Raw genomic sequence first — 27,740 nt, forward strand, 5'->3', positions numbered from 1 at the left:
TACTATAAGGAGAGTGATCACTTAAGATGAGCTATTACTGGCAGGAGAGCGGGGGGGGGGGTCAGAGGGGGAAAAAACCTTTTGTAGTGATAATCAAGGTGGGCCATTTCCAGCAGTTGACGAGAACATCTGAGGAACAGTGGGACTGTGTGGGGGGGGGGGGGGGATAAACATGGGGAAATAGTTTCACTTTGTGTAATGACAAATCCATCCCAGTCTCTATTCAAGCCTAAGTTAATTGTATCCAGTTTGCAAATTAATTCCAATTCAGCAGTCTCTCGTTGGAGTCTGTTTTTGAAGTTTTTTTTGTTGAAGAATAGCCACTCTTAAGTCTGTAATCAAATGACCAGAGAGACTGAAGTGCTCTCCAACTGGTTTTTGAATGTTATCATTTTTGACGTCTGATTTGTGTCCATTTATTCTTTTATGTAGAGACTGTCCAGTTTGACCAATGTACATGGCAGAAGGGCATTGCTGGCACATATCACATTGGTAGATGCGCAGGTGAACGAGCCTCTGATAGTGTGGCTGATGCGATTAGGCCCTATGATGGTGTCCCCTGAAGAGATATGTGGACAGAGTTGGCAACGGGCTTTGTTTCAAGGATAGGTTCCTGGGTTAGTGGTTCTGTTGTGTGGTGTGTGGTTGCTGGTGAGTATTTGCTTCAGGTTGGGGGACTGTCTGTAAGCAAAGACTAGCCTGTCTCCCAAGATCTGTGAGAGTGATGGGTTGTCCTTCAGGATAGGTTGTAGATCCTTGATGATGCGTTGGAGAGGTTTTAGTTGGGGGCTGAAGGTGATGGCTGGTGGCGTTCTGTTATTTTCTTTGTTGGGCCTGTCCTGTAGTAAGTGACTTCTGGGTACTCTTCTGGCTCTGTCAATCTGTTTCTTCACTTCAGCAGGTAGGTATTGTAGTTGTAAGAATGCTTGATAGAGATCTTGTAGGTGTTTGTCTCTGTCTGAGGTGTTGAAGCAAATGTGGTTGTATCGTAGAGCTTGGCTGTAGATAACGGATAGTGTGATGTGATCTGGGTGAAAGCTGGAGGCATGTAGGTAGGAATAGCGGTCACTAGGTTTCTGGTATAGGGTGGTGTTTAGGTGACCATCACTTATTAGCACGGTAGTGTCCAGGAAGTGGATCTCTTGTGTGGACTGGTCCAGGCTGAGGTTGATGGTGGGATGGAAATTGAGGAATTCCACCATGATTTCAACAAGGGCTTCTTTTCCATGGGTCCAGATGATGAAGATGTCATCAATGTAGTGCAAGTAGTGCTCCTTACAGTGTGTATGGTAACACCCATTGTTTCATGTTCTCTGTGTGTGTATATAAATCTCCCCACTGTATTTTCCACTGAATGCTTCCGATGAAGTGAGCTGTAGCTCACGAAAGCTTATGCTCAAATAAATTTGTTAGTCTCTAAGGTGCCACAAGGATGCTTTTCTTTTTGTGAATACAGACTAACACAGCTGCTACTCTGAAACCAAGTTCCTTTAAAATTCCTTAATGTGGATGTCCACGTGCACGGAGTTCATTTGAGTTCATTCTATATTAATATTGCCCTGGATTCCTGATGGTACTCTGAAGAGGATGTAGGGGAGAGGATGTACTTACCCACATCACCCACTGATTCCTGACATAGTATGGATGGGGAAGATCTGCAGGGGGGAGCTTTTCTCCCTCTGCTGGTCAGATTAGGGAAATGATTTGACAACTGAGGAGAGCTGATACATCTAAGTATCCATTAAATTAATTATCTAACTCCTCAACTATTCTTATTTACAGATTTATGTAATCTTGTCTGCCATGACTATTGGTTTTCACTTGATTTCAGAGGCTCTACCGTAACAGTAACAAGATTACTAGTTGGCAGAGCATGAAAAATTTACTTGTCGGCACTGAGTGGGAAGTTATTCCTAGATAACATGGAAGCCCAAACCATCAAATTGTACAGAATTTAAATTTCTATTAAAAGAAGCTTCTAGCACTTATGATTGTGAAGATAGCCTTTCCTTTTCCTTTTGAAACAAACCAAAGCAGTACAGTCTTCCTGAATCTACAGACAGACAGCTCTAATGTTTTCACTGATGTTCATGGCTTTGTAAAACTGCAGCAAAAATGAAAACCAAGCTTGCCAGTTTCACTGCTGCTACTCAGCCCTGTGGGTAGTAGCAAAATAATCAGGAATCACATTTAATGTCTCGCTGCTTCTTAGGCACAAATGTAGGCACTGGAGAAATTGAAAGGGGATGAAAAACTTAAACTGGAGGGTGAAGAAAGGGAAGAACTATGGGGTACGTCTATACAGCAATTAAAAACCCATGGCTGCCCCGTGCCAGCTGACTCAGGCTCATAGGGCTTGGGCTAAGTGGTTGTTCAACTGTGGTGTAGATGTTTGGGCTCAAGCTGCAGCCCAAGCTCTGGGACCCTTGCAGGGGGAAATGCTCCTTCCTATTTATAGCATCTAGAAGGGATGAAGCATCAAGTTCATAAGACATCTTACTAGTCAGAGGCAAATAAAAAGAGAGAAGTAGAGATGGCACCACAAGCAGCTTTCAGGAACAGAGCCCTGTAGAAAACCCTGTACCTTTCCCTTCATAGCAGGGGGTGTCAGGAGGACTAGGCTTTTCTCCAAGATATTGCAAGTGGAGCCTCTCCACCCTTGTCTTTAATCTACTAGCCAGAAGCAGAAGCATCATGTCTGATGAATTATTTAAGTATTGCTACTTGGCAGCGATTCTACCCCACTCTTGATTGGTAGACTGGAAACAGAACTCTTATTCTCAGACAGATCCTTTTTTCATAATCTTGGCAAGATTCAGTCCTGGTGAAAGTAGTTGCGACGCCATTGATTTAACTGAAGTAGTGATGCAAGTAGTTGCAATTTAGTTTGGCCCATTGTTTTCACACTCCAGTTATTATTACTACAGATATACTGTTTGTTTTTCCTTTTGTCTAGAACAACATGCCATACCTTATGTCTGCTCATATGTCAGATTTGATATTGACATCTGTATTCATCATACCAAAAAACCACCCCACACACAAACCCCTCTTGGACAATTTAACCCGCACAATGTCTAATTGCCACTACAATACATTAAGTTCACGAAAGCTTATGCTCAATTAAATTTGTTAGTCTCTAAAGTGCCACAAGTACTCCTTTTCTTTTTGCAATTACATAAGAGTATACTATTCTAAATCCATTTTTCCTCTAGAATTCTCAAGTAATCTGTTACCGAAAAGTAAAACTGAATAGTTAGTTTTCGGCACCCTCTACTGGAAATTCTGGAAAATACTTGTTCAGTACTATGAACTTTTAAATACAAGGGTAGAAATGACTTCAATCCAGCCCCTAAAATATGTATGCTTATTTTTATGAGTGCAATTTTGAACATCAAGTTTTTCTGCACGCGAATAGCATTTGTGCACAGCAATTGTCATCTAATTTCCCAGCTGAAGCACAAAAATCAAGTTGACACAAACCAATCCAAGATTTGGGACACCCAAAAAATGCAGGTACCTAAAATTTATGCATGCAAATTTAGAAACAATGTTTGTAAAACTGGTGCCTAAGGATAATGGATCTTCTGTGGGAGGAAACAGGTAACCATTTTGTAAAGAACATAAGAACAGCCATATTGGATCAGACTCACGGTCCATCAAGCCCAGTATCCTGTCTTCTGACACTGGCCAATGCCTGATGATTCAGGGGGAATACACAGAACAAGGCAATTCTAGAGTGATCCATTCCCTGTCATCCAGTCCCAGCATCTGCCAGTCAGAGGTTTAGGGACACCCAGAGCATAGGGTTAAATCCCTGACCATCTAATAGCCATTGATGGACCTATCCTCCAGGAACTTAATTCTTTTTTTAACCCAGTTATGCTTTTGGCTGTCACAACATTCCCTGGCAACGAGTGTCACAAGTTCATTGTGCATTGTGTGAAGTAGTACTTGGTTTGGGTTTTTTTGTTTTAAACCCTTTGCCTGTTAATTTTATTGGGTGATCTCTGGTTCTTGTGCTATGTGAAGGGGTAAATAATACTTGCTTATTCACCTTCTCCGCACCGTTATTGATTTTAAATAGACCTACATCATACATCCCTTTAGTCATCTCTTTTCTAAGATGAATAGTCCCAGTCTTTTTAATCTCTCCCTCATATAGAGCTGTTCCATACCCCTAGCCATGTTTGTTTCCCTTTTCAATATCTTTTTTGAGACGAGGCAACCAGAACTGCACACAGTATTCAAGGTGTGGGCATACCATGGATTTAAATAGTTGTATTATGATATTTACTGTCTCATTAACTATCCCTTTCCTAATGGTTCCTAGCATTGTTAGCTTTTTTGAATGCACAGTGAGCAGATGTTTTCAGAGAACTATCCACAATGTCTCTAAGATCTCTCTTTTGACTGGTAACAGCTAATATAGACCCCATTATTTTGTATATATAGTTGGGATTATATTTTCCACTGTGCATTAAAAACTTTGCATTTATCAACATTGAATTTCGTCTGCCATTTTGTTGCCCAGTTGCCCAATTTTGTGAGATTCCTTTGTAGCTCTTTGCAGTCTACTTTGGACATCACCATTTTGAATAATTTTGTATCAACTGCACATTTTGCCACCTCATTGTTTACCCCTTTTTCCAACTCATTTATGACTATGTTGATTATTATAATACAATTAATATAATACACACACACACACACACACACACACACCATTATTATTATATAACAGTGTGTACCTTACAGGTTATCCTAGCACAGGAAAGCTGCCTCAAGGTCTGACACTGAAACAGTCTGTTTTGGCACAGCACTCTTACTTTAAGGCAAAAACCCATGCCACTGAAACTGCACAAGACATTGTACAACTTTCTTTTCTAAATCAGATCTCATGTGATGATTTAATAACTACAGGATGCCCTGTCGACTACTCTATTCACTGACTATACTGCTTACCGATCTGTAGGTTTGGGGACGAATGAGAATTTGAAATATTCTTGTTTGTGAAGCTCTTTTAGAGAGAAGAGGTAAACAAAAACAAAAAACCTCATGTCCCACCCAAATCAGTTCTTCCAAACCTTAATATGCTGTACGGTTATGTTTTGGTTTTTTTAAGCAGAAACATTTTCTCACCTTAGGAAGTTCACCTTCCTTCTCTTCAACAGACAAAGAATTACTGCTTGCACAGGAATCAGAGTCTGATATGTCCAATGCACTGTCATCTTTTCCTGATCCATTGCATTCACCACCACCATCCCCAGGATCACTCTCCTTCTCCCAGTCAATGAACTGTGGTTCACCTTAATAAAGTATTTTTTAAAATGAAAGAAATTTTTCTTAATGAGTCTGTGTGTTATTTATAACTATAAATTCAACAATGACAGTAAACATGCTGTTAAATTATCTCTAAATGTAAGTGATGTTATTTTATATACATTCAACCGATATTTTTCTTGCTCTTTCCATAACACGCAAAACAACTGTGATAGCATCTTCCATAAAAAGCTCAATTCTAATATACTTTGCAGAGCTAAATAGTACAGTTATAAAATTAAATAGCAGGTAAATGCTAACTTTTGTGGAGGCAAATCTCAAGATAACAGACTGACTATTTCCATATGCAATCTGATTGGTTAACAACTCTTATAGTATTGTCCCTGAAAAGGTAGGGATTTTAATTATTAGGATTTATCTAGTTACATTTTCCTAAAGCCCTAGCTCATATTTGGCTGAGTAAATCAAACAGAGGATAAGAGAAGTAAAAGATAAGAGAGAAAAATTAAGTCTTCTTCAGAGATTTGAAACAAAAATAGAGTTGATAAACCAAAGCTACATGAAGGTTATTCCAAAAGAAAAAAAGGTACAGACTAAAGCAACAAGATGATGGGTACATCTACACTGCAGCAGGCAGTGCACTTCTAGCACAGGTAGATAGACACGCTAGCTCTCCTTGAGTTAGCACACTAAAAATGGAATTATTGTGTGCGGTAGCACAGGTGGCAGCTCAGGCTAGCCACCTGGGCATGTGCCCAGGGGATTCGGGTCAGTTTGTACTCAGGGGGCTAGCCAAAGCCATCACCCATGCTATCCCAGGCTACAATGCTATTTTTAAGCTCTGTTTGAGCTACTGGGCTAACACCTATCTATCTGCAGCTGGGAACATGCTTCCCAGTTCAGGTAGTCGCAAAAAGAAAAGGAGTACTTGTGGCACCTTAGAGACTAACAAATTTATTAGAGCATAAGCTTTCGTGAGCTACAGCTCACTTCATCGGATGAGCTGTAGCTCACGAAAGCTTATGCTCTAATAAATTTGTTAGTCTCTAAGGTGCCACAAGTACTCCTTTTCTTTTTGCGAATACAGACTAACACGGCTGCTACTCTGAAACCTTAGTTCAGGTAGTGTAGTCAGAAGAGACGGGTTAATACCAGGTCCAATAGGCCTCTTTTCTCCACTTATGGAGCCCAGCTCTGTCTCAAAGAAACCCAGTCCCTATCCTTCAGTTGTACATCGGATATTTAGGCCCTAATCCTGCAAAAAAGATAATCTTTAAAAATACATGGAATCTAATTACTTTAATGGGACTGCATCAGACATAAGGGTCTACTCATGTTGATCCCATTTCAAGATCTTTTCAAGTCAGAGAGGCTCTGTATTGTTGCAGCAGTCTTCCCTTCCCCTTGCAGTAAACTGCAGGATCAGGATCTAATAGCTTGTCTACATTAGAAGTGCTAGAGCACCATAGCTGCAGTTACGCCACTATAGTATAGACACTTGCTACAGCAGTGGAAGGAGTTTTTCTGTCGCTGCATTTCAATCACCCCTTTGAGAGGCAGTAGCTATGTCAATGGAAGAATTCTTCAGTTCACCGAGTGGTCTATACCGGGGATTAGTTGGGCTTAACTACAACGCTCAAGGTGTGACTATTTCACACCTGTGAGTGACATAGCTTAATCAACCTATGTTTTAGGTGTAGATCAGGCCTGAGATTGTAAACTCCTGAGGGGAAGGATCTTGTCTTGCATGCAAAGCATATAAACACACTTTTAGCTCCATTCTGACTACACTTGCTTGCATGGAGAGAGAGTAGAGACACCGTTGTTTGTGAAATAAGTCCACGTGAGGTTTTAAATATAGGGGGAGGTCAAAAGGAAGAAGCATGGTTAGAACAAATAAGGAGTTGTGGAATTAGTTGAAGCTGAAAACGATATGAATATACTTTCTTGTATGTGTAAGAAAGCAGACTGAGGTAGCAGAACTCTGTTCATGCTGATGTCTGGAGACATGGAGTTGGAAAGGAACATTGAGAACCAAAGGAAGTTACTACAAAATTGCATACTAATGGTACCTAACCCCACTCAGAGTAAAGGCAGTTCATAGAACTGGTAAGTGAACTGATAGAGGGCGTGGAGGAAAGGAGGTCTTCTAGTGGTCTTGAGCACACAAGATAATTCCCCCGCCCCCCACAAACCATGCAGGAAATAAAAGAAGACGTCACTCACCTTGTGCAGCCACTGTGGTTCTTTGAGATGCGTGTCCCCCACCATGGGTTCTCCATCTGAGGTGGGCATGCTTCTCTGAAGCCTTTGATTGGGGATTTTTCCACTAGCAGAACCAGTTTATCCCCTGCATGTGCTCTTACAACCTCCTGTCACGATCCAAGTACAGATAGCACTGCACAGTGAACTTCGCACAGTTCCTTCTCTATCTGCGTGTTCAATAAGAACAGTCCAAAGCAGAGGGGAAGGAGGGCAGGTGGTGGAGCACTCGTAGGGACACACATCTCAACGAACCACAGTTACTGCACAAGCTGAGGGTAGCCTTTTCTTCTTCTTCTTCTTCTTCTTCAAATAGTGTCCCTTTGGTGACTCCCAAGCAGTATCAAGGCCAAGGCTGAAGACAGTACAGTAGAACCAAGTGCTGCAACAGATCTAACAGACCAAGGCACTTTGTTTAGAAAAGGTATGCACTGAAGCCCAAGGAGCAGCTCTGCACATCTCAAAAGCTGGAATGTTTTTGAGTAACGCTGTGAAAGTTGCTTGTGATCTGCTAGAGAGAGCTATAATCCTTTGGGGATGCAAAGCACCATCTGCATCACAGCAAGCAGTAATACACTCAACAATCCATTTCAAGAGACTGTGGTCCCCTTTGATTATTCTCCAATGGGCACAGAGTCTAGGTGATTTCTGAAATTGATTGGCCCTATCCAGATGCCAAATGTACATCTAACATATAAATCTCAGTGGGAGACTTCCGTTTATGTGGTTTAGAAAAAAATACCAGTAGGTGAATAGACTGATTAAGATAGAAATCCAACTGCACCTTAGGTAAGAACATTAGGAGCAACTGTAGGAAGACCTTGTCCTTGAAAAATATTGTAAATGGGGTGAGGTCTGACATTCAATTTCTTCAACCTTGTGGACTGACATGATAGTTACTAGAAAGGCCATCTTCATAGATAAGTGAAGCAAGGAGCAGGTCACCATAGGTTCAAATGGAAGTCCCATAAAGCTATTTAAGTACCAGATTGAGATCCCAAGTCAGAGTAAGATCCTTAACCTGGAGCTAGATTCCCCAGATCCTTAATAAATCTTAAGGGCATGGTATGTGTAAAAATAGAAAACTCCACTAGTAGGGAATGAAAAAACTGATGTCGTAAAGAGGTTAACTTTAATAGAGCTAATTGATTGAAAAAAAAATCAGGTTTAAGTCCAGTAATTGATCCAAGATAGCTGAGAGCAGAAAAGATTCAGGCGGAAGCCAGTGACTGACATTAGTGGTTGAATCTCTTCCATTTCTGAAGGTAAATAATTCGAGTTGACTTCCTTCTACTGTTTAGTAATACTTGTACTCCTGTCGAACAGGTGGATTCTAATCCCGTGAACCATCTAGGAGCCATGCTTGAAGACAGACACCCCCCCCCCACCCAGTTTCAAGTGAAGTACATGGCCCAGGCCCTGGGAGAGATGAGAGGCTATCAGAAGTTTGAGCACCAGTTGGAGACACAAGCGAAGCAGGTAAGGATAGAAAGTTTGCCTCAGCAAGGTCGGTACTATGAGGATAAACCTGGATTTGTCCTGCCTGATCTTGTTTATCACTCTTAGAATTAGTGGTGTTGGAGGGAATGTGAAGAACAGGCCCTTTGTCAAAGGAAGGAGACAAGCATCTCCCAAAGAGAGCCGACCTAGGCTGCCTCCTGAGCAGGATAAAGGGCACTTCCCATTGTTGGATGTGGTGAATAGGTCCACCTGTGGAATTCCCGACCTCTGGAATACCCCAGGAAGGATTTGGGAGTCAAACTCACTTTCGTAGTCCTGGAAGAAGCACCTGCTGAGAATATCCACAGTGACATTCTGAACTCCAGGAAGACAAATAGCTGAGATTTGAATCTGATGGGCTATATACACACAACAGGCTTTATAGCTTAAGTGCACAGATCCAGGCACATTTCACTAATGGGTAATGCAACTTGGATGGGTGTCACCAGCTGCAAAGTGTCCTGGAGCTTGTGATGTGACTGTTTACCTCTTGAAGAGGTAATCTGGAATGTGTCCTCTTCACAAGGATCTGGAATTGATGAAAACTGTCAGCTATTCATGGTGGCGGAGGCATGACTCTCTCATCCAGAGACAAAGATGAAATAGGGGTTTAAGGGGTAGCTTCTTTGTCCACCCTAGCTTCCTGTTCCTGAAAAGTTCTTCTTGCGTTGGGGGTTTGGTGGAGCAAACAGTTTCTGGATGCACTGGAGTTGGAGATCAGGCAAATTGCTGCTGATACGCTGCCAAAGGATACCAGTATGGCCATAAGGGAGGCCCAGGCAAGAGAAGGGGTAGTACTCAGGACTGATCTCTACATCCCTGACATGGGCAAGGGTCTTCGTCAAAGTATGGGTTCCTCTAATGATGTGTAAGGGAACCCTACACTGATAAGGAGGAGACAGACTGAGGAGGATGAAGGAGACATTCAATGTCCTCCAATGGGGTAACTCCCAGGAGAAAAGGTTGGACAATTCTGTGGTACCAGGAAGCAGTGGTAATCCAGAGACTGAGGTCATGGTACCAAGAGTCATTTGGTACCCATAAGCAGTGGCTTGTCTAACACTGACGTAATTCCTGTGGCACCAAGCGGGTTGGTACTGAAAGCAGTTGACTTGGGAGGTACCACTGGTTTGAAGCATGTAGGTGCTGGGGCAGAAGGTGTGTGCTTTGATTTTGTTGGTACCGATAGAGCCAAGTGGGAGGGCACCATTGGTAAGTCTGAAATAGATGGGCAGTAGTACCAGGGCCCTGCCAGCACCATCTTTCCCCGAACTGCTCCATGATCCTCCTGCTCCGCTGGTACTGGAGGGAGAGTCTTTTGCTTCCACGGCACCATGTCGAGAGGTCAAGGCCTCAGACACTGTAGACTTAGCAGGAGATCAGGACTTCTTGGTAGCTGGCTCCTTCTGGTGGGAGACCAAGCTCCTCCTCTTTGGAGCCTTATCTTAGTCCTGTGAGATCTTCTTAGGCACTGGAAGAGGCACTGGATCTGTTTGGAGACAGATGTACAGGGAGGGAGCGAGTCTCCTGACCGGACTTGAAAGTGGGTTGAGGGGAGTGATCCCAGCAGCAGCTTCAGTTTAGTCTCCTGATCCTTAGAACCACACAAAAAGTTACCCATTTGGGAGATATAGGACTCTCCCAGGCAATGGATACACTAGAGTGGCTGTTGCTGATTGGGATAGTCTCCTGCCAGCAGAGGCAGCATTTGAAAGCTGGTAAGTTCAGCCGGGCCAAATAAAGTCCCCAGGAAAAATGGGGAGGAAAAACTGGGGAAAGAGAAAAAACTGAAACCTCTTTCAACTAATTCTATACTACCACTAAACAAAAACCACAACACACACTGAGGCACACATGAGGCGGACACATTAGTGCTCCATCTCAGGTTGAGGGGTAGAGAAGGAACTGAGGGCAGTTCACATGTGCAACGCTACATACCCTTGGAGTAAAGCACAAGGTTGTATAGAGCACATGTGTGGGCCAAACAGACATTGCTAAAGGAAAATCTCTAATCAAGGGCTCGAGAGGTACTTGCTCACCTGAAGCAAAGCACCCATGGGGGACACTACTCAAAGAAGAAGAAGAAATCTGTTTGTTCTAGTCACATCGATCCTTGACTGAATTTGCTAACTGTTCAGTGCCTGAGCATGTAGAATATTACAAAATAAAGTGATCTCATATGTCTTAGAAGCCACCAGGTTGGCAACTGCTATTCAGTAGGGCAGGGGTTCTCATGTTTTGTTTTTTTTGCTGAAACCCCCTTTTAAAATATTTCATGCTGTGATGACAATTCCCAAAAAGTGACAAGCTCCCAGCAATACCATGCCACCCTTACTTTTGTGCTGCAGTTGGCAGGGGTGCTGCCTTCAGAGTTGGACATCCAGCCAGCAGCAGCGATTATGACACTCCCCCCACCCCATGCACACACACAATAGTCTTGTGATCCACTTTTGGGTCGGGGCCCCCAGTTTGAGAAACACTGCTGTAGGGGATAGTTGCCCCAAGCACAGAGTACTATTTTGAGGAGGAAAAAGTGATTAGGCAAGAAACAAAATGTCAACTATTTATAAATCTGGTTGCTGTTTATTAATTATTTAGAGAAAAGTCAAAGGTTCAGAAGCTTTTTCGAATTAGAAATAATTTTGAACTGTACATTCTCTCTCTCTCTCTCTCTCTCTCTCTCTCTCTCTCACACACACACACACACACACACGCTAAAAATCAAATTAAAAAACCCTCCCCACCCTTGCAATCGACTACACCTTGGTGGTTTATATTCAAGGAAGAGTAACCCCATGTTCATTAAAAGTATTAAATTTTGTTCCACCATTGGCAAGGCTAGATTTGTACCATACATTTTATTTTTCACTATATATATTTACTGTAATTACCTGATATTTTAAAGCAGTATATTAACAAAGGAAATGATTAGATGTTTATTTCTTTACCTTTGGTTCTCCAGCTATAGACAGTTAATGTAGATCAGAGAAGAATAGGCAAGAGTAGAACATGGGTTCATTCAGATTAATTCTGCTCTGGTTGTTAATATTTAGGTGAAGAGTTACAAATTTGTGCACAAAGCATAGATTTTTTTTCTTCTTTAATTACAGTTTTGGCTTTCTTTAGACACTGGGGGCAGAGAACAATTAACCCAACAGAAAACTTAAGTCAGGGATAAAACCTTTCATTGGACCAGAAAATCAAAGAACCATGGTGTACTATATATGAACGGTGTACACAGGTGAGCAATAAAAATTGATAAAAGTATCAGATGTAGAGAATTGCAGGAATACTCTAAATGGAAATCTAGGTTTATTTACCAGATAGGCACAGGAAGTGCCATTTACCACCAGCTGTATCTGCAGGGGCACTGTTGGAGGGGGGTAATGGGGAGAAATCAAGCCCTCAGTAAAAGCAGGCAGTAGCACCACTGGTTGTGTGGGGACTGAAGGCCTGGCGGTTCACAACTCCACAAACAGCATGGACAAAGGAGTTAGTGTACCATCCCATAAAGAGTAGGTCATCCTATTTCAATATGTTATAAATAGTTTTTATTTGTATTGGACAACTATTATCCCTCACCATTCCACCCTTCATACTTTAGTATATAGTTCACTTTTGCTAATGTTGTTTAGGGCCTATGCTGGCTCCCACAGAAGTTAGAGGGAGTTTTTCCACCAACTTCAATTAGAACAGGATCAGAGCTGTAATGTTTTGCAATAACTTCAAATCATTTTCCCATAAAATACTTAAAATCCAGCAAACACAGGATTTCTTTCTAAAAAGAATTTGCAAAACATTTGAACTCACCTTCACTACTCCTGTCCTCTGTCAATAAGTTATTCTTGCTGTAAGATTTCTGTGCTTTGGAACCATGACTCTTTTGGTTATACAACCTTGAAATCAATATTTTATTCTCATCATCTGACAAGTCGCTACCACTAGAGCTCCATACTATGTCCGTAAACTCCTCTGGGTTCTCAGCAGTAGAAACTCCTATCAGAGAGCATGAGACAGTATTAGTATATAACAATATCAAATCAACAGGAGTTTCTAAACTAGTGAATTTAAAAATTAAACTTGCATTCTTTTTGAGCTGAAATAAATTATAAATCCTGTCCCCCCAATATCAGGTGCAACTATTTGAGTATCCACACTTAATACTAAAATATTACAGCATTACCACTTAAACTTTTAAAATATAAAACATTATCTATCTTCATTATAACTCTGTGAGGCCAGTATTAGCATCTCCATTTCCAGAAAGAGAATGTGGGGCAGAGGGGTCACTTGACTTGGCCAAGGCCACAGAGCAAGTCAGTAGCAGAGCCAGGACTAGAAATCTTGACACAGTCCCCTGCTCATTCCTCTAGATCACATTGTCACCTCCAGGCTCCATCTCTGCAGAGACACTTCAAATACAGTATTTAAAGTCTCAAAGTAAAATCAGTTCTTGGATTTTTTTTTCTTTTAAAGTATGTGTGGTAATTTACACAAACACTAATAATGTGTCACCATTAATCATAACAACAGAAGTTAAGATGCAGAATTGTAGAGCCTTTCACTGACAAAGCAAAATTAGAAAAGGCAATTAAACTGTTCAGGAGTAACCAAGAACAACTGTTCATTCATAGACAACTGGTGAAACCAACATGTTTTCAGAGATAAAGTAAAGACAACTGATGGGTATTCCAAAATACCTTTTACCCATTATTATTAATGCATATAAAGGAAGAGGATTACAGTTTAGTAGCAAAATGAATTTCAGTTTACAGAGCAGGCAGGCACAAGCAAATGAGATCTCTTACTTCCTTCCACTTTGAAGTCTGATATCTCATTCTGAAAAATCCAATTGTTGGGTATCGGTACTGGAGGAAAAAATCAAAATCACCTTCTCCCATCCGCCACACAGATTCCTTTCAAAAATCTGGAAAAGCATAATCTTGAACTCCAAGATAGCATGTAGAAGAGATGCCCATTATCTTACTTATTTTTAAACTCAGGAAACCCAACAGAGGCAGCAGAGCCTCTGAATCAGATAGAGAGACAAAGGCAGGACTGAAGGCAAAGGGGCAGCAGTGACACATCTGAAGAGAGCCTGCAAAAATCTGTGGGGGTTTCAAACTCCTGTGAGGAAAAGTGGAAAGAGTCTGCAGCTGTGCCCTACCTTACACCTCTAAGGAAGAGGTGACTTTGATTGGCAATGGAGGCTAGGAGGTTAGGGAACCACTATCCCAGCGCACTTTGCACATGAATGAAGCACTATCACTGGCCAACTGATCAAACTCCATCTCATGGAATTATAATTTAAATTCTCCCTGAAGTTTCACCTAGATACAGCATTATTCTTCACTTTTTAATTGTAAACCAATATGTAACTCTTCTAAGAGTGCATAGTAACACCGACATGTTCTACCAGAGGTAGCTCCATTTCATCAATGGCTGATTGAATTCCTAAATTAAGTCTAGAGCTTTTTTGGAATAAGGTGTATTGCCATATTTTATATACATTATATACACACACAAATTAGAACTTATTTTACATCGTATCTAGGCTCTTTTTGAACTGTAAAGTTAAATCATCCCTTAAAAATTTACTGTTATGGCTGCATCTATTTTTGCAATTCCTATCACGATAGTAGTTGCTCCATGTTGCTATCCTGGGTGTCCTCACACAAAGGGAAAAGGATATGAAAGCAGCTGTGCTGCTGTTGTCAATCCAGCTGATAGGGTCCATTTTCTTTTCCCCCCAGCTCCACCTTTAGTCTCCTTATTTATCTGTCTCCAAGTGGAGTACACAACTGCCTCACCTTCCATCTAAACACTTTAAGCATTGTTGTTTTTTTTTAAACTGAAAAAACTTTAAAAATACTGTCCCTGGCAGGATATGAAGCGTACAACATATGCAGCATTAGTAGAGCTGCTTTTGCACCTACAAAAGCAGTGGCCGAGGTTCACGCCTCCCTTCAGGATCTCTATCTGGAGATCGGGGAGAGGGATACCAGGAATGCAGGTGCAAGTGGGATAGTATCAGTTCTGTTTCTTCTCGAGATAACCCTCTGTATGCATATACTATGCCAGTAGATGGAAGCAGCTGATGTCACAGATAAGAACTCAGAAAACTTCTATGGACAATGCAAACTGATAGATGCTTTTACATTGTTAATGTGAAATAGTGATGGTACCTAGTGTGCCTTCAGCAGAGGTAAGCAGTGGCCCAAGATGCTTATCAGCTCTAGACTTCTTTTCAGAAGATTCTGACGTCTACATGACCAAAAAAAAAAAAAAAATATATAGATATATAGATATATATATTTTATATACACACACCAAATGATTAAAGGAACAAGGTAATAGAATAGTTGTATGTTACAGTGACTATTATTTATTCACATTAACATGGCAGTTCACTTTCAAGTCAGTGAGCTTTATATTCTATTAAAAGCATTATATATTAAGCAGTCTTACTGATTCTGAGTAATTCCCTCACACTCTTCCCAAGGAGCAATAACTTCAGAACTGCATAATCTCTGCTTTGGGTCAGGAAAATATCCACTCTCCCTGCCCAAAGCACTGACATTACATTTTACCGGGGGTGGGGAGTAGAGATAGGCAACAATTTCACTCTAATTCCAAAGTGGGAGGGAAGGCTGAAAGTTGGAAAATATAATTCTTAACATATTCAAAGGGGCAGGGAAAGAAGCATGCAGTTGTATTGACTCTGCTCTTATAAAAATCTCACGAACCAAGCACGAATGGGCCTGGCCAGTACTTGGATAGGAGACTACAGGGGAAAAACCAAATGCAAGAAGATGCGGAGCTGGAGATTCAGTAGATAGCATTCCTTCAATCTCAGCCAGAATTGAACAAGCATCCCAGTAGAATGACCAGACAGCAAGTGTGAAAAATCAAGATGGGGATGGGGGGGGGGGGTAATAGGAGCCTATTTAAGAAAAAAGACCCAAAAATCAGACTGCCCCTATAAAACCAGGACATTTGGTCACTCTACATCCCAGTGAGGCAATACAGGTAAAGGCAAATGCCATTTTGAATGAGACATAAAACTGAAATATCAACTGAAATAAGCCGTGAACTATTGTTGAGTGTTGCTGTGAACCTTTAAGCAGCTACTGTATTGCATCCCAGGAACAGATGAAATTATTTTTTGATAGTATAAATATAGCTTGGAGACGTTTGAGCTCTTTCCAGATGAAAGGTACTGACCAGGATAAGTGTAAGATACCATCATGTGCAAAGGGAATTACACTTTGGAATGAAAACCAATTCCTATGCAGTCTTGTTTTCCAGTTCTGCTTATCTTCTCAACTCAACAATATGCTGCTGACACAACTTTTGAGTGGTGTTCCAAGAGGAGGAGGACAACTGACAATATAAGCAAACATGGGGAGAAGAGATGGAACACATGAACATTTCAACTGATGGAAATTTTGGGAGAGGAACTACAAGCCACATTAAAGCCTCAAGGGTTTGTTGTATGTTTGCTATAAACAGTAAGTTTGTTATTTTTGGACTGTGCATAAAAAGCTAATTTAGGGGGGAAGCCTTATGATCATCAGTTTGCATCTCTAACCTACACCACAGGTTAACCAGGATTTTACCTCAAGCATGGAAGTGCTCTGAAATCCATCGCCACATTTAAGCCACGTGCTGGAAATGGAAGAAGTAGCCACTGCTGTCCCAGTATTTGCTTTTCTCAACGCTAGAGGTGTCTCATCTGGAAAAGACGTACATTCAGCATCCCAAGCTCGTTTCCTCTACAAAGAAAATTGTAAACCCATTAAATTATTGAGCGTTCATATTTAATTTTATTTTAAGTACAATAAAGCCTAGCTAATCTGGATCTTGATTACCAAATATCAAGAATACATACCAAAGAATTGTATACTTGGTTTGAATACTTACCAAAGAATTGTAATTTCTGCTTTTCAATAAATTGGAGGGGGTTCAGAAAACAGCCAGGAGAACGATTAAAGGATTAGAAAATATACCTTAAGTGTGATTGAGCTCCTTGAGTCTATCTCTTTAGCGTAACAAAGAAAAGGTTAAGGGGTAACTCGATCAGTCTGTAAGTAATTACTTAGGGAACAAATATTTAATAATGGGTTTTCAGTCTATCAGACAAAGGTACATCAAGATCCAATGGATGGAATTTGAAGCTAGACAAAGCGGGGAAGCATTGCGGGCGCTGGGAAGGGGGGTGGGGCTGCAGGTACTGGAGAAGGGGGCATGGCCCGGAGGAGAGCTGAGGGTGCTGGGCCAGGGGGTTGCTGGGGCCAGCTCCCTACCCACCTCCTGGTAAGCGGCAACAGCAGCTCCCTAGCTCCACATGCTGCCTCCACTCTCCCCCAAGCCCCGGTTCTGCAGCTCCCATTGGAGCTAAGGGAGCTGAAGGAGTGGAGCCCCCCCCACTCAAGGTAAACACTGCCCCATACCCCAAGCCCTTACCCCCCCCATGCCCAAACTCCTGCTGCTGAGGAGCAAGGGGGCCTCCTAGACTGCCCCAGCAGCAGCCGGTGCACCTGGCCCAGGGGCTGCCTGAGCTGCTCAGGCAGCTCCTGGGCCAGCCACACAGGGCTGTTGCAGAAGTCACGGAATCCATGACTTCCATGATCTCTGTGACAAACACAGAGCCTTAACAATAATCAAATCTCATGCTTCATCTGGTCACCTGCAGGAGGCAGAAAGGATTTTTTTCACCCAATGCACAATTGTCCAGATGTAACTAGGTTGCTTTGTTTGTCTTCCTCTCCTCCCCACCCTCCTCTGAAGCATCAGAGATTGTCCACAGCTGGAGAGAGGACACCAGAAGGTGTGGACCAGTACTCTGAATTTGTACAGAGAATTGTCAGCAGTTAATCCACCCCCATGAGAACTTCAGGAGTTATGTTGATGGAAGAAGCCCTCCTGTTGACATAGCATTGTCTGCGCCGGGCTATAACTGCATTGCTCAGTGGTGTGGATTTTTTACACCCCTGAGCAACATAGTTATACGGATGCAAGTTTACAGTGTAGACCTGGCCTAACTAAAGTATTTGGTCTTAATATTGAGATATCTGGGCAAAATGTAATGGCTTGAGATATACAGGAGCTCAGACTAGATGATCTAACAGTCCTTGCTGACCTTAAACCCTATGAAACTACGAGTTTGGAACAATTACAGTTTTAGATTGTACATAGGATATCCAGGTCACTGTTTTATAAAACAAATTTAATTAAATTATCTGAAATGTTAAGTGCCAAAATCTTCTCTCTCCCCCTCCCCCCATTCTTAACTGGCAATAGTCCTATTCAAATAGAAGTCCTTCCCAAATTCATAGCAGCAATGTCTGTATTAAGGACCAAATATTTTATAAAATCTAGATACAATCCACAACTACTTTGTAAGGTCTGAGGCCCTTTTCTGCAGTAAGCAGCAGCAGCCATAAGCTAAGAAGCAGAGAGTCACATCCTCACATTCCATCTAAATTGCATCAAAACAATGCAATATTGGTCTGTTAAGAAGGCGCTCCCGTCCTAATAGTACCCACCATCACCAGATAAGGAAACAGATCTTAAGATGTTTAAAGAAAACTTTGTTCGATTGTATTCTGTCAGGCAAGAAACCACTTATCAACAGTTGTGATTATGAAATCTATACTCCTATTGTTTTGCCTTTATGATCCCTACTTCTCTATTTTTTATCTGTATGGTCTCTGTGATTCTTTCACTGTTGGTCTGTTGCATAACTAATTTTGCAAGATTTAATTCAACTAAGGTGCTGAGGAATGATGAGTTAAAGAACTGTGTTGTAATGGGCTAGGACTGGTGAAAAATACAGCCTTGTAGTATTTTAATTTAAAATGATTGGTTAAGGTATAGCTAAGAAGGACACAAGTTTTAACTACAAAAATGGGTCCAAAAGGAAGTTCTTTGAAACCTAACTCCAGGACACAGCCCAAGATCAGAAGTGCCAGACCTCAACACCTGGCAATCATACTGTGCAGAAGCTGGTGCCCTGGACGATCTAATCTTGACTGGCCACCAAGAAAAGTTTGTCTGCCTTATTGGGAGTGGTGAGCATTGTATGCGTAGTGAGCATATTCTGTTTTGGTAACTGTTAATAAATAGAGGTTATGGATATTGCTGGGTAATGCTCTTTCACTGGTAAAAGGACCTGCAAACCTGCAGAAGATTACACCCTGAGCCCTAGGAACTAGGTAAGGGCAGGTGCCTTTTGCCCATAGCCCTAGGTACTGGGAAAAGGTGGCGGTGCCTAAATTAACCAACCAGGTTATGCCTTGAGCCCATGAAAGGGTAAAGGTAGGGTGCTCTAGAGTTTGCACATAACTTAAAATCACCAGAATACCTTCAAAGTTAGAAGAGACCTTTGATGTTGGGGATGGGAGGGGAAGACAGGAGGGAAGCAAAATAAAACTCTAGTATGGAAGTTAATCTGCACACCTTTATTTTCCCCTTGGTGCCCAAAACACACACACACACACAATACAGTGCATGAGGATAAAAATAATAGAGTATTGATGAGTTTCTGAAAAGGAATTAACTTATCAAAACTACCAACTATTAATAAAAAAGTAATTGTTTTTCCTTAAACTCAACTGCAAGGTTTCATCTTAAATCCTTCCCAAAATAGTCAAAATTTTTGTTTACAGCTTCATTCCTGATGAATGAAACTATTGCCCTTGCTCTTGGAGCTGCCTCCCTGTTACTGTGTGCCATCCACCCTTCCTTAGATCCTTATTTAAAATCTATTTCATTCCATCACTGATCAGTTATGGTCCTGCATAACACAGGCCATAGAACTTCCCTGAATTAATTCCTGTTTGAAGAAGAGCACTTCCTTTAGAAAAACATCCAATCTTAATTTAAACATTTCTAGTGATAGAGAATCTAACAGAAACTTTGGTTAATTACCCTATTAAAAGTGTGCATCTTGTGTCTAGCGTGAATTTGCCTAACTCACTTCCAGCCATTGGATCGTGTTATACCTTCCTCTGCTAGGTTGATGGGATCGTTAGTAAGACTACGTTTATGTCACGGAGGTCATGGAAGTCATGGATTCCGTGACTTCCAGAGTCCTCCCTGATATTCTCTGATTCAGCCCCAGGGGCTGCAGGACTCTGGAGCTGGCAGCCAGTGGTGCCCTGGTGGAATTCCAGCGACAGGCGACCCCCTGCAATTTTCCAGTGACAAGTGACAGATGCCTGAGGTGTCCCCCCTCAGGGTTCCATCGATGGGTGACAGCCTCGCATGGAGAATGGGGAGAGGGCCACCTCAGGCGAGCAGCTGTGGGTGTCACATTTTCTCTTTGGAAAATATGATCACCCTGCAGCTCCCAGCTGCTGTGGGTGGAGGGGAAACCAGCCCCACAGCTCCCAGTCACTATGGTAGTAGGGGAAACCATGGAACCAAAAGTCAAAGACAGACCATAGCTTCCGTGAATTTTTGTTCATTGCCTGTGACCTTCTGTGACTTTTACTAAAAATAATCATGACAAAATCTTAGCCTTAACTATTATTAATTTTCTGTTCCCATGTATGTACCTAAAGACTAATCAAGTCACCCCTTAACTCTCCTTATTTAGCAGACAGACCATAAACAGCATATTCACTAAAAGAAAAGGAGTACTTGTGGCACTTTAGAGACTAACAAATTTAGTAGAGCATAAGCTTTCGTGAGCTACCGGTGTAATGCATCCAATGAAGTGAGCGGTAGCTCACGAAAACTTATGCTCTAATAAATTTGTTAGTCTCTAAGGTGGCACAAGTACTCCTTTTCTTTTTGCGAATACAGACTAACACAGCTGCTACTCTGAAGCATATTCACTGTAAGACATTTTCCAATTCTTTAATCATTCTCATAGCTCTTCTCCGAATCCTTTCCAATTTACTGTAGTCAATTACTTCATTTTATCATTCATTTATTGTGATGTTATGAGCAACGTCATGTTATATATAATCACTGTATGCTAAATAGAAGTATAAGATTGATTAGTAATTAGAAGAGATAGGTGTATTAGGAATCTAAGTAAGTAGGGCTGAAATGCAAGGCCTACAGGCTGAGGCCTGTAAGATTTTGGCTTAGCAATACCAGGCCATAGGCTTAAGAAATGCTTGACATAAGTAAGTGACCAAAGAATGACCCTATGCCACAAAATTATGGGACTAGATCTACCAATGGGTGGTATTTTGAAAAATTAGCCAAAAGATTTATTTTAGATCACAAAATGCCCTAGAGGCACATTTTTCCTAACACATGCCTTAGCCACAGGATACAAGTATAAAAGGAACTGTACATAACCTACGAAAAACAGGGTACCTCAATATTCTTGGGGGACACAATAAAAATAAGGAAAAAAGAAGGTGGACACTTTCATGTACATGTACAGAATGTTTGGTGTAGTCAGAATCACAAGATAAAAGAGGGCTTCCATACTGGGTAAAATGAGTTCCCTACGGGGAAAAAATCTAGCAAGATCGATCCCTCTACTCATTAATTGGCAAGGCAGTCATCAGACCTTAAGAATACCACTAAAGATATGAGTATAACTATATTTGTAACTTTTGTATAGGACTTGATAGGATTTCTATACACTTGGGTAATCATAACTTTAATAAAATTATTAAAACAGACTAGACCTGGTACTTTAAATATATGCGTGGTCACTATCCTTGGTTTTTATGTGTTCCTAGAAGCTCTAAATCTGAAGCAGGTTGAAGAGGCAGGGCCAGCCCACAACATTTTGGCACCTGAGGCAGGGAGTTCAAATGACGCCCCCATGCCCGCTCGCTTGGGCCAAAACTTTGAAAGGCTCAATTCTGCCTTCTTCCTGTTCTACTCCTCTCATGGTACTGCTCAGTTCTCCTTTATTGGGGTAGATAGCAAACAACTTAAAAGCCTCATTCAAAAATTTTAAGTAACACCTAACTTTCAAAGACTTAACAGCAAATGTAAGTTTTCTTGTCTGCATAGTAAACACATAGCATTTTTATCTATTTGAATAATCAAAGTGGTGCTTTCCATGCCTTCTTGGTTGCAAAGATTTGAACTCCTTCCTGCTGAAGGTCCACAGTCTGGGCCAGCTCATGATCTATTGAGATGGTTGCAAGGCTGACCAGCCTCTCCTGTGTCATTGTGGAGTGTAGGTGTGTGTTTTTATCAACTTCAGCTTGGAGAAGCTGCGTTCTCCACTGGCAACTGTTACAGGAAGTGTTAGAAGTATGCGCAGAGCAACAAAAGCATTTGGAAAGAGGGTGGTCATCTTATTTGTGCACATATATTCCAGAACAGCCTTTGGAGTTGATCTTGCTGAAATGTATCTTGAAAGGGCTTTCAGTTCATCACCTAAATCACTCGCATCAATATCACGCATGTCATCATGTGTGAACACTGTCTCTAATACCCTGTATTGCTGGTGTATGTCTTCTTCAGGTATAGTGAGGAGTTTTGGAATATCATACAACATCCCAAATATACTGCCGCGTTCTTTGTGCAATACAGTCAGTTGAAGAACGTTTCCTGCAGCTCAATCTAGCACCTGGTTAAAGAATTCAACTTTGAATTGTTGTTTGGGGTCTCTTATGGGATTATCCCGTGCCTCATAATGTCGTCTTCTTCGGTGACTCTTGTATTCTTGAATGGGTGGGAAAATAGCTTAAGGGTGAAGTTCCTCTGCCAACTTCTGTGCACTCTTCAGAACGTTTTGAAATCCCTCATCTGACTGGTAAGACTGTAGGTGTGACTTTGCTTTGTCCAGTTGTTCCATTACTCCAGATATATCAAGGTCAACATCTTGGAGTCTCTTGCTTACAACATTTATTTCAAACAGTATGTCATGCCACCACACTAAACCACACAGAAATTTGAAGTTATGTCTGTTTCTGGTGATTCCATTTCCCTCTGCCACTGTTCTCTCACGAACAGTTCCTGTCATAGCATTATCCTCCAAAATGGCAACTATGGCAACATCTATCTTCCCAATTTGGTGTTTGATAGGCTTTATCGCCTCCAATCAACTTTCCCATCGTGTGGCACTCAGTGGCTTCAGTGTCAGAGAGGATGTTCCCAGATGTTGCTTCAAAATTTGCCATCAATGAGTTGATGCAGAGAAAGATACACAGATGCTTTGAATTACATTAAAAAATTCATCAGCCTTACCAGAAGCTGATGCTGCATCACTGACCACGAAGTTCAATGAATGAGAAGTGCCTGGGACAAAAAAAGCTCGAGGGTTTAACTCTTGGATCCGTGTCTCCATTCCTCTGTTCTTTCCTCTCATGCTGGCACCATCATCATAGCCCTGACCTCTCATGTCAGCTATTGCAATTCCCGTATCTTCCAGCTTTTTAAGAAGCACATTTGTTATACCAGCTCCCGTAGTATCATCAATGTCAATAAATTCTAGAAAATGCTCTGTCACCATTGCAGGGACATTTTCACTAGGTTCTGGTGTTGTCACAACATGCACCATTAAAGTAATTTGTTCCGTACGGCTGAGGTCTGGTGTGCAGTCCAGAATAAGAGAGTAATATCTTGCTGACTTCAGATCGGCCACAATCTTCTGTTTGACTTTTTTGCCAGTAACTGTATGATCTCATTTTGAATTGTTTTTTCCAAGGTAGTGATGTGTATACATTTCTTGGGTGGTGACTCTTCCTAGATGCTACTGGAGTACAGCATCAAACTCCGCCATCAGCTCCACAATTTTAAGGACGTTTCCATTGTTTGGCACATACAGCTGATCTGAAGTGCCACTCAGTGCTAGGTTTTGGGTAGCAAGCATTCTCACAATGACAATGAGCCTTTTCAGAAAATTTTGCCAGTAAAGAGACTCTGATGCAATCTGCTCTTGATGCTGATCAACTATGGTTGCCTTTAACCTTAGTCTCATCTCAAGCTCTTTCCACCTGTGGAATGCTCTCTGGTGATTTGCTGCCTTCTCATGACATGCCAGATTTCTAGACAAATTTTTCCAGTCCTTTGTTCCTGTACAACCTAATGTGGCTGGAACATTAGACTGGAAGAGTTTGCAAGAAAAACAGTATGCAGCATTCTGGGTTTTTGAGTACATAAGCCATGGCCTCGCCACTTTGTCACCATTGGGGATTTCATGCCAGTAATGTGTTGGATAGAAATTTCTATTTTCATTGTCTTTGGGGAACATGAAGTTTTTGCTGTGGCCCATGCAGTACAAGGAAGTCCCTCAGGCTACTGCTCAAGTGGGTCCACAGTCGTGGATCATCTAGACTTAAGGAACTAAACTCAGAGGCAGCTGTTTCTTGTGCCTCCACCACACTCTTCTCTGATCTACACTTTTCTTCAGGAATGTGCATGGTTACATCCATTTGAGATGGAGATATGGATGCTGCAGTAACTGCCAGGTCACCTACACTCTGACTAACTGGAAGATCAGGCATCTCGTCACCACTCACATCCTCACTGGGGCTGGAAGGCTCACCGTGAACATTTGTGTCTATGTATCTCAGGAGAGCTCCTTCCTGCTTAGAAAGCAAAGGAAGCTTTTCTATCTTTCTTTTTCTGAATGCTGCCCGCAAGGGGCATTTTCTTCTTTCACTCATGACTGCTGTTCTGTGCCAGCTATAGTGGCTCTCAACACTCAATTGAAGGGGACAAAAAAGCAGGCTGGTAGCAGGGCCTGAGTGAGGGAAGATAGTGTCTTAAGGGCCTAACTGGCTCCTACTACTTCAGTTGATTGCCTGTTCTCCTCAAGTGGGTTCAGGGAAGCAACTGGAAAAAGGAAGCTCCCTGAGAAGCTGGTGTTAATCAGTCCAGGCTCCTGGGGTTGTTAGAAAGGTACATAAGAGGCTCCTCCTCTTCTCTCTCCCTGCAGCTCCTGCTGCTTTCTGTTACTCCCTTTCACCTTTTCTCCTGCCTGCCTGTTATGTCTCTTGTGCCCTCCTTCTTCCAGCACAGCACTCCACCATCTCTGTGCATCTACAGCAGAGAGAATAAATATGCACCAGCAGGAGACAATTTTCTACACTCTGGGTGCTAGTGGCGCCGCCCTGAAGCCACCTGAGGCAGCCGCCTCAGTTCGCCTCATAGTAAGGCCAGCCCTGAGCAGAGGTGACTTTCACTCTGTTACTGTAGACACCAGAGCTGAACCCAGGATGGTGTAATACAGTGTTACTAAATTCACTTTAAAATGTAAGGGTACATTACCAACCTCCTACTTCGTTGACATCAGAACTGGACACAACATCCAAGTAGAAATCCCACCAGTACCAATACAGAGAAAATATACTCTTTTTAGGCCTACTCAATATTACCCTATTAATACATCCAAGAATTGCATTAGCCCTCTTGGCCACAACCAAAGAGAGAGGCTGGAAATGTGAAGAAATATATTAAAATTTCAGGAGAGACATCTATAACTGGGGAGTTCTTTTGCAAGGTTTTAGCTTCTCGATTAATGATATTCTGTCCTGTAAGAATTAACCTTTTATTGGAATCTACAGGAAAAAAAAAAAAAAAAAGAAAAGAAAATCCAGTTGGGTGGTTAGTGAGCACTGCAGTTTTCAAGACCAACACATGGGAACAGTTTGCTTCCTCACAAAAGGCCAGGGAAATGTTACAAGACTTATTTATTATAATGAGGGAAAAGCATTAACATGATATCAGAGGGGTAGCCGCGTCAGTCTATATCCACAAAAACGAGAAGTCCACCTTAAAGACTAACAGATTTATTTGGGCATAAGCTTTCATGGGTAAAAAAAAACCAAAAAAAAAAACCATAATTTTTCAGATGCATGGAGTGAAAATTACAGATACAGGCATAAAAATATATTTGCACATGAAGAAGGGAGTTTACCTTCCAAGTCCACTTGGGCTTTGACCCCTTACCTGCCCAGAGCAGTGGGGCTTGAGCTTTGGCTCCCGCACCCAGGGCAGTGGGAATCAGGTAGACTCAGGCTTTCATCCCGCCTCCTGGGGTTGTGTAGTTATTTGTGTTGTCAGAAGAGGGTCACAGTGCAATGAAGTTTGAGAACCCGTGATATAGTAGAACCATCATTTTCAGGCTAAATGCGGTTACATTTTGGCTATGCCAACAACATTAGTAGCATATTGGGATGGCTGGTCAGTTGTTTTTTTAAATGGCTTGCCAATTCTGCAAACAATTCCACATGTGCTTAACTTTAGGCCTACACATAGCATTTGGAGATGAAATTAAAGTTAAACATGTGCATGTTCGCACAAGGTATCTGTTAGTAATAAAGCCATGCTCAGAATTCAGGGGGCCATGGCTCCAGGCTCTCTTGTAAGACCATTCTACAAGTTATCAGAGATTAAATACTAAACATGGGCACTGCAAATGCCTAAGAGATGCCCACAACAGCCAGGATTCTTCACTTTTGTCCACCATCCCTCTCTAAAGACAAGTATGCTGCATTCCCCACAGCAGCTAATATAGTAATAATAGGCAAAGAGTCCTGTGGCACCTTATACACTAACAGACATATGGGAGCATGAGCTTTCATGGGTGAATACCCACTTCGTCGGATGTATCGTCGTATTCACCCACGAAAGCTCATGCTCCAATAGGTCCGTTAGTCTATAAGGTGCCAAAGAACTCCTTGCCGCTTTTACAGATCCAGACTAACATGGCTACCCCTCTGAAGCTTGACATAGTAATAATAAACAGCTCTTGCCTATTGCTTTTCTTCTGTAGATCTCAAAGCACTTTACAAAGGACATCAGAATCTTTATCCCCATGTTACAAATGGGAAAACTAACAGGAGCCCATGCCCTGTGTGTAAGGAGTTAAAATAGCAAACAATGCTGCATCTTCTCTTCCTCTGGAGGGGGGCCACACTGAGCTGCCCCTGAAATTTAGCTCCTCCTGTATCTTTAATATTTGTATTTCACCAGCCTCTTAGGCCCTCTGCACGGAGACTCCTACTGTAAAACAAACCAATAACGGTACCGAACGAGGCCTACTGTGCTAGGCGCTGTACAAACGGAAGCTAACATGGCCCTAACGCCAGACCACTGTGGGACTGACTCCAGTCCTCCCCTCGTCCCGCTCCCGCAGGGCCCCGGCACGCAGGCCCCGCACAACTCGCGCTCGCACACCGGCTGGTAGTACCTTCTTACTGGGCATATCTCCCTCGGGCCCTCATGCTGCAACCGCCGCTCCCTTCCCACGTGACAGGGAAGCCCCAGAAGAGGGCGCGGGGGGCCCGAACTCCAGTCCCCGGACTGAAGGCGGGGCCTGAGCCCTTTCTGCCACGCCCCCTCCTTTCCAGCTTGGCGCCACGACACAACGGCTTCTGATTGGATAGGCGTGCCGGGATGCGCGTGACGTAACCGAGCGTCCCGAGAGCGGACGTGCCTCCCCACCCCCCCACCCCCGCGTCTTTACTGAGTTTGCCCCGGTGGGGTTCGGGCACGGGGTCCGCTCGCCCTGCCCAGGCGGGCCGATGGCGGAAGCTTCCGTGGCCTGCAGTGGGAGGAGGCTGGGAGCCGGAGGAGCTCGCTCCTCCCTCAAGGGAAGCCCGGGGGGCGCTAGCCACCCCCTGCCCCGCGGGCTCGAAGGGAGCTGCGCGGGGGCGGCCCCGAGCCTGGGCCAGCGGTGCTGTGGTAGAGGCAGAGGACACCCCGGCGAGAGCGGGGCGGCACATCGCGCAGGGACCGTGCCTGTACCGCTCCCGCCCACG

General features: G+C 42.6%; 1 protein-coding gene across 6 annotated transcripts in view; it reads right to left on the reverse strand.

Annotated features, from left to right (window-relative positions):
* SPIDR (scaffold protein involved in DNA repair) overlaps window positions 1-27,340 on the reverse strand; it is a 318,808-nt gene extending 291,468 nt beyond the window's left edge. For 4 of the 6 annotated variants that reach the window (XM_043507890.1, XM_043507888.1, XM_043507889.1 and 1 more), the window contains exons 1-5: window positions 27,170-27,310; window positions 16,665-16,820; window positions 15,231-15,309; window positions 12,856-13,041; window positions 5,143-5,309 (exon numbers count right to left, since the gene is read on the reverse strand). In XM_043507890.1, the coding sequence (XP_043363825.1) occupies window positions 5,143-5,309; window positions 12,856-13,041; window positions 15,231-15,309; window positions 16,665-16,820; window positions 27,170-27,184 (603 nt within the window). In that variant the 5' untranslated portion in view covers window positions 27,185-27,310. Of the gene's footprint in view, window positions 1-5,142; window positions 5,310-12,855; window positions 13,042-15,230; window positions 15,310-16,664; window positions 16,821-25,449; window positions 25,536-27,169 lie in introns of all 6 variants that reach the window. The other 2 variants (XM_043507886.1, XM_038388517.2) reach the window with 2 other exon arrangements.
* Window positions 27,341-27,740: the final 400 nt, after the last annotated feature.

Source organism: Dermochelys coriacea, chromosome 2, assembly GCF_009764565.3.
Source record: "Dermochelys coriacea isolate rDerCor1 chromosome 2, rDerCor1.pri.v4, whole genome shotgun sequence".
Lineage (NCBI taxonomy): Eukaryota > Metazoa > Chordata > Testudines > Dermochelyidae > Dermochelys > Dermochelys coriacea.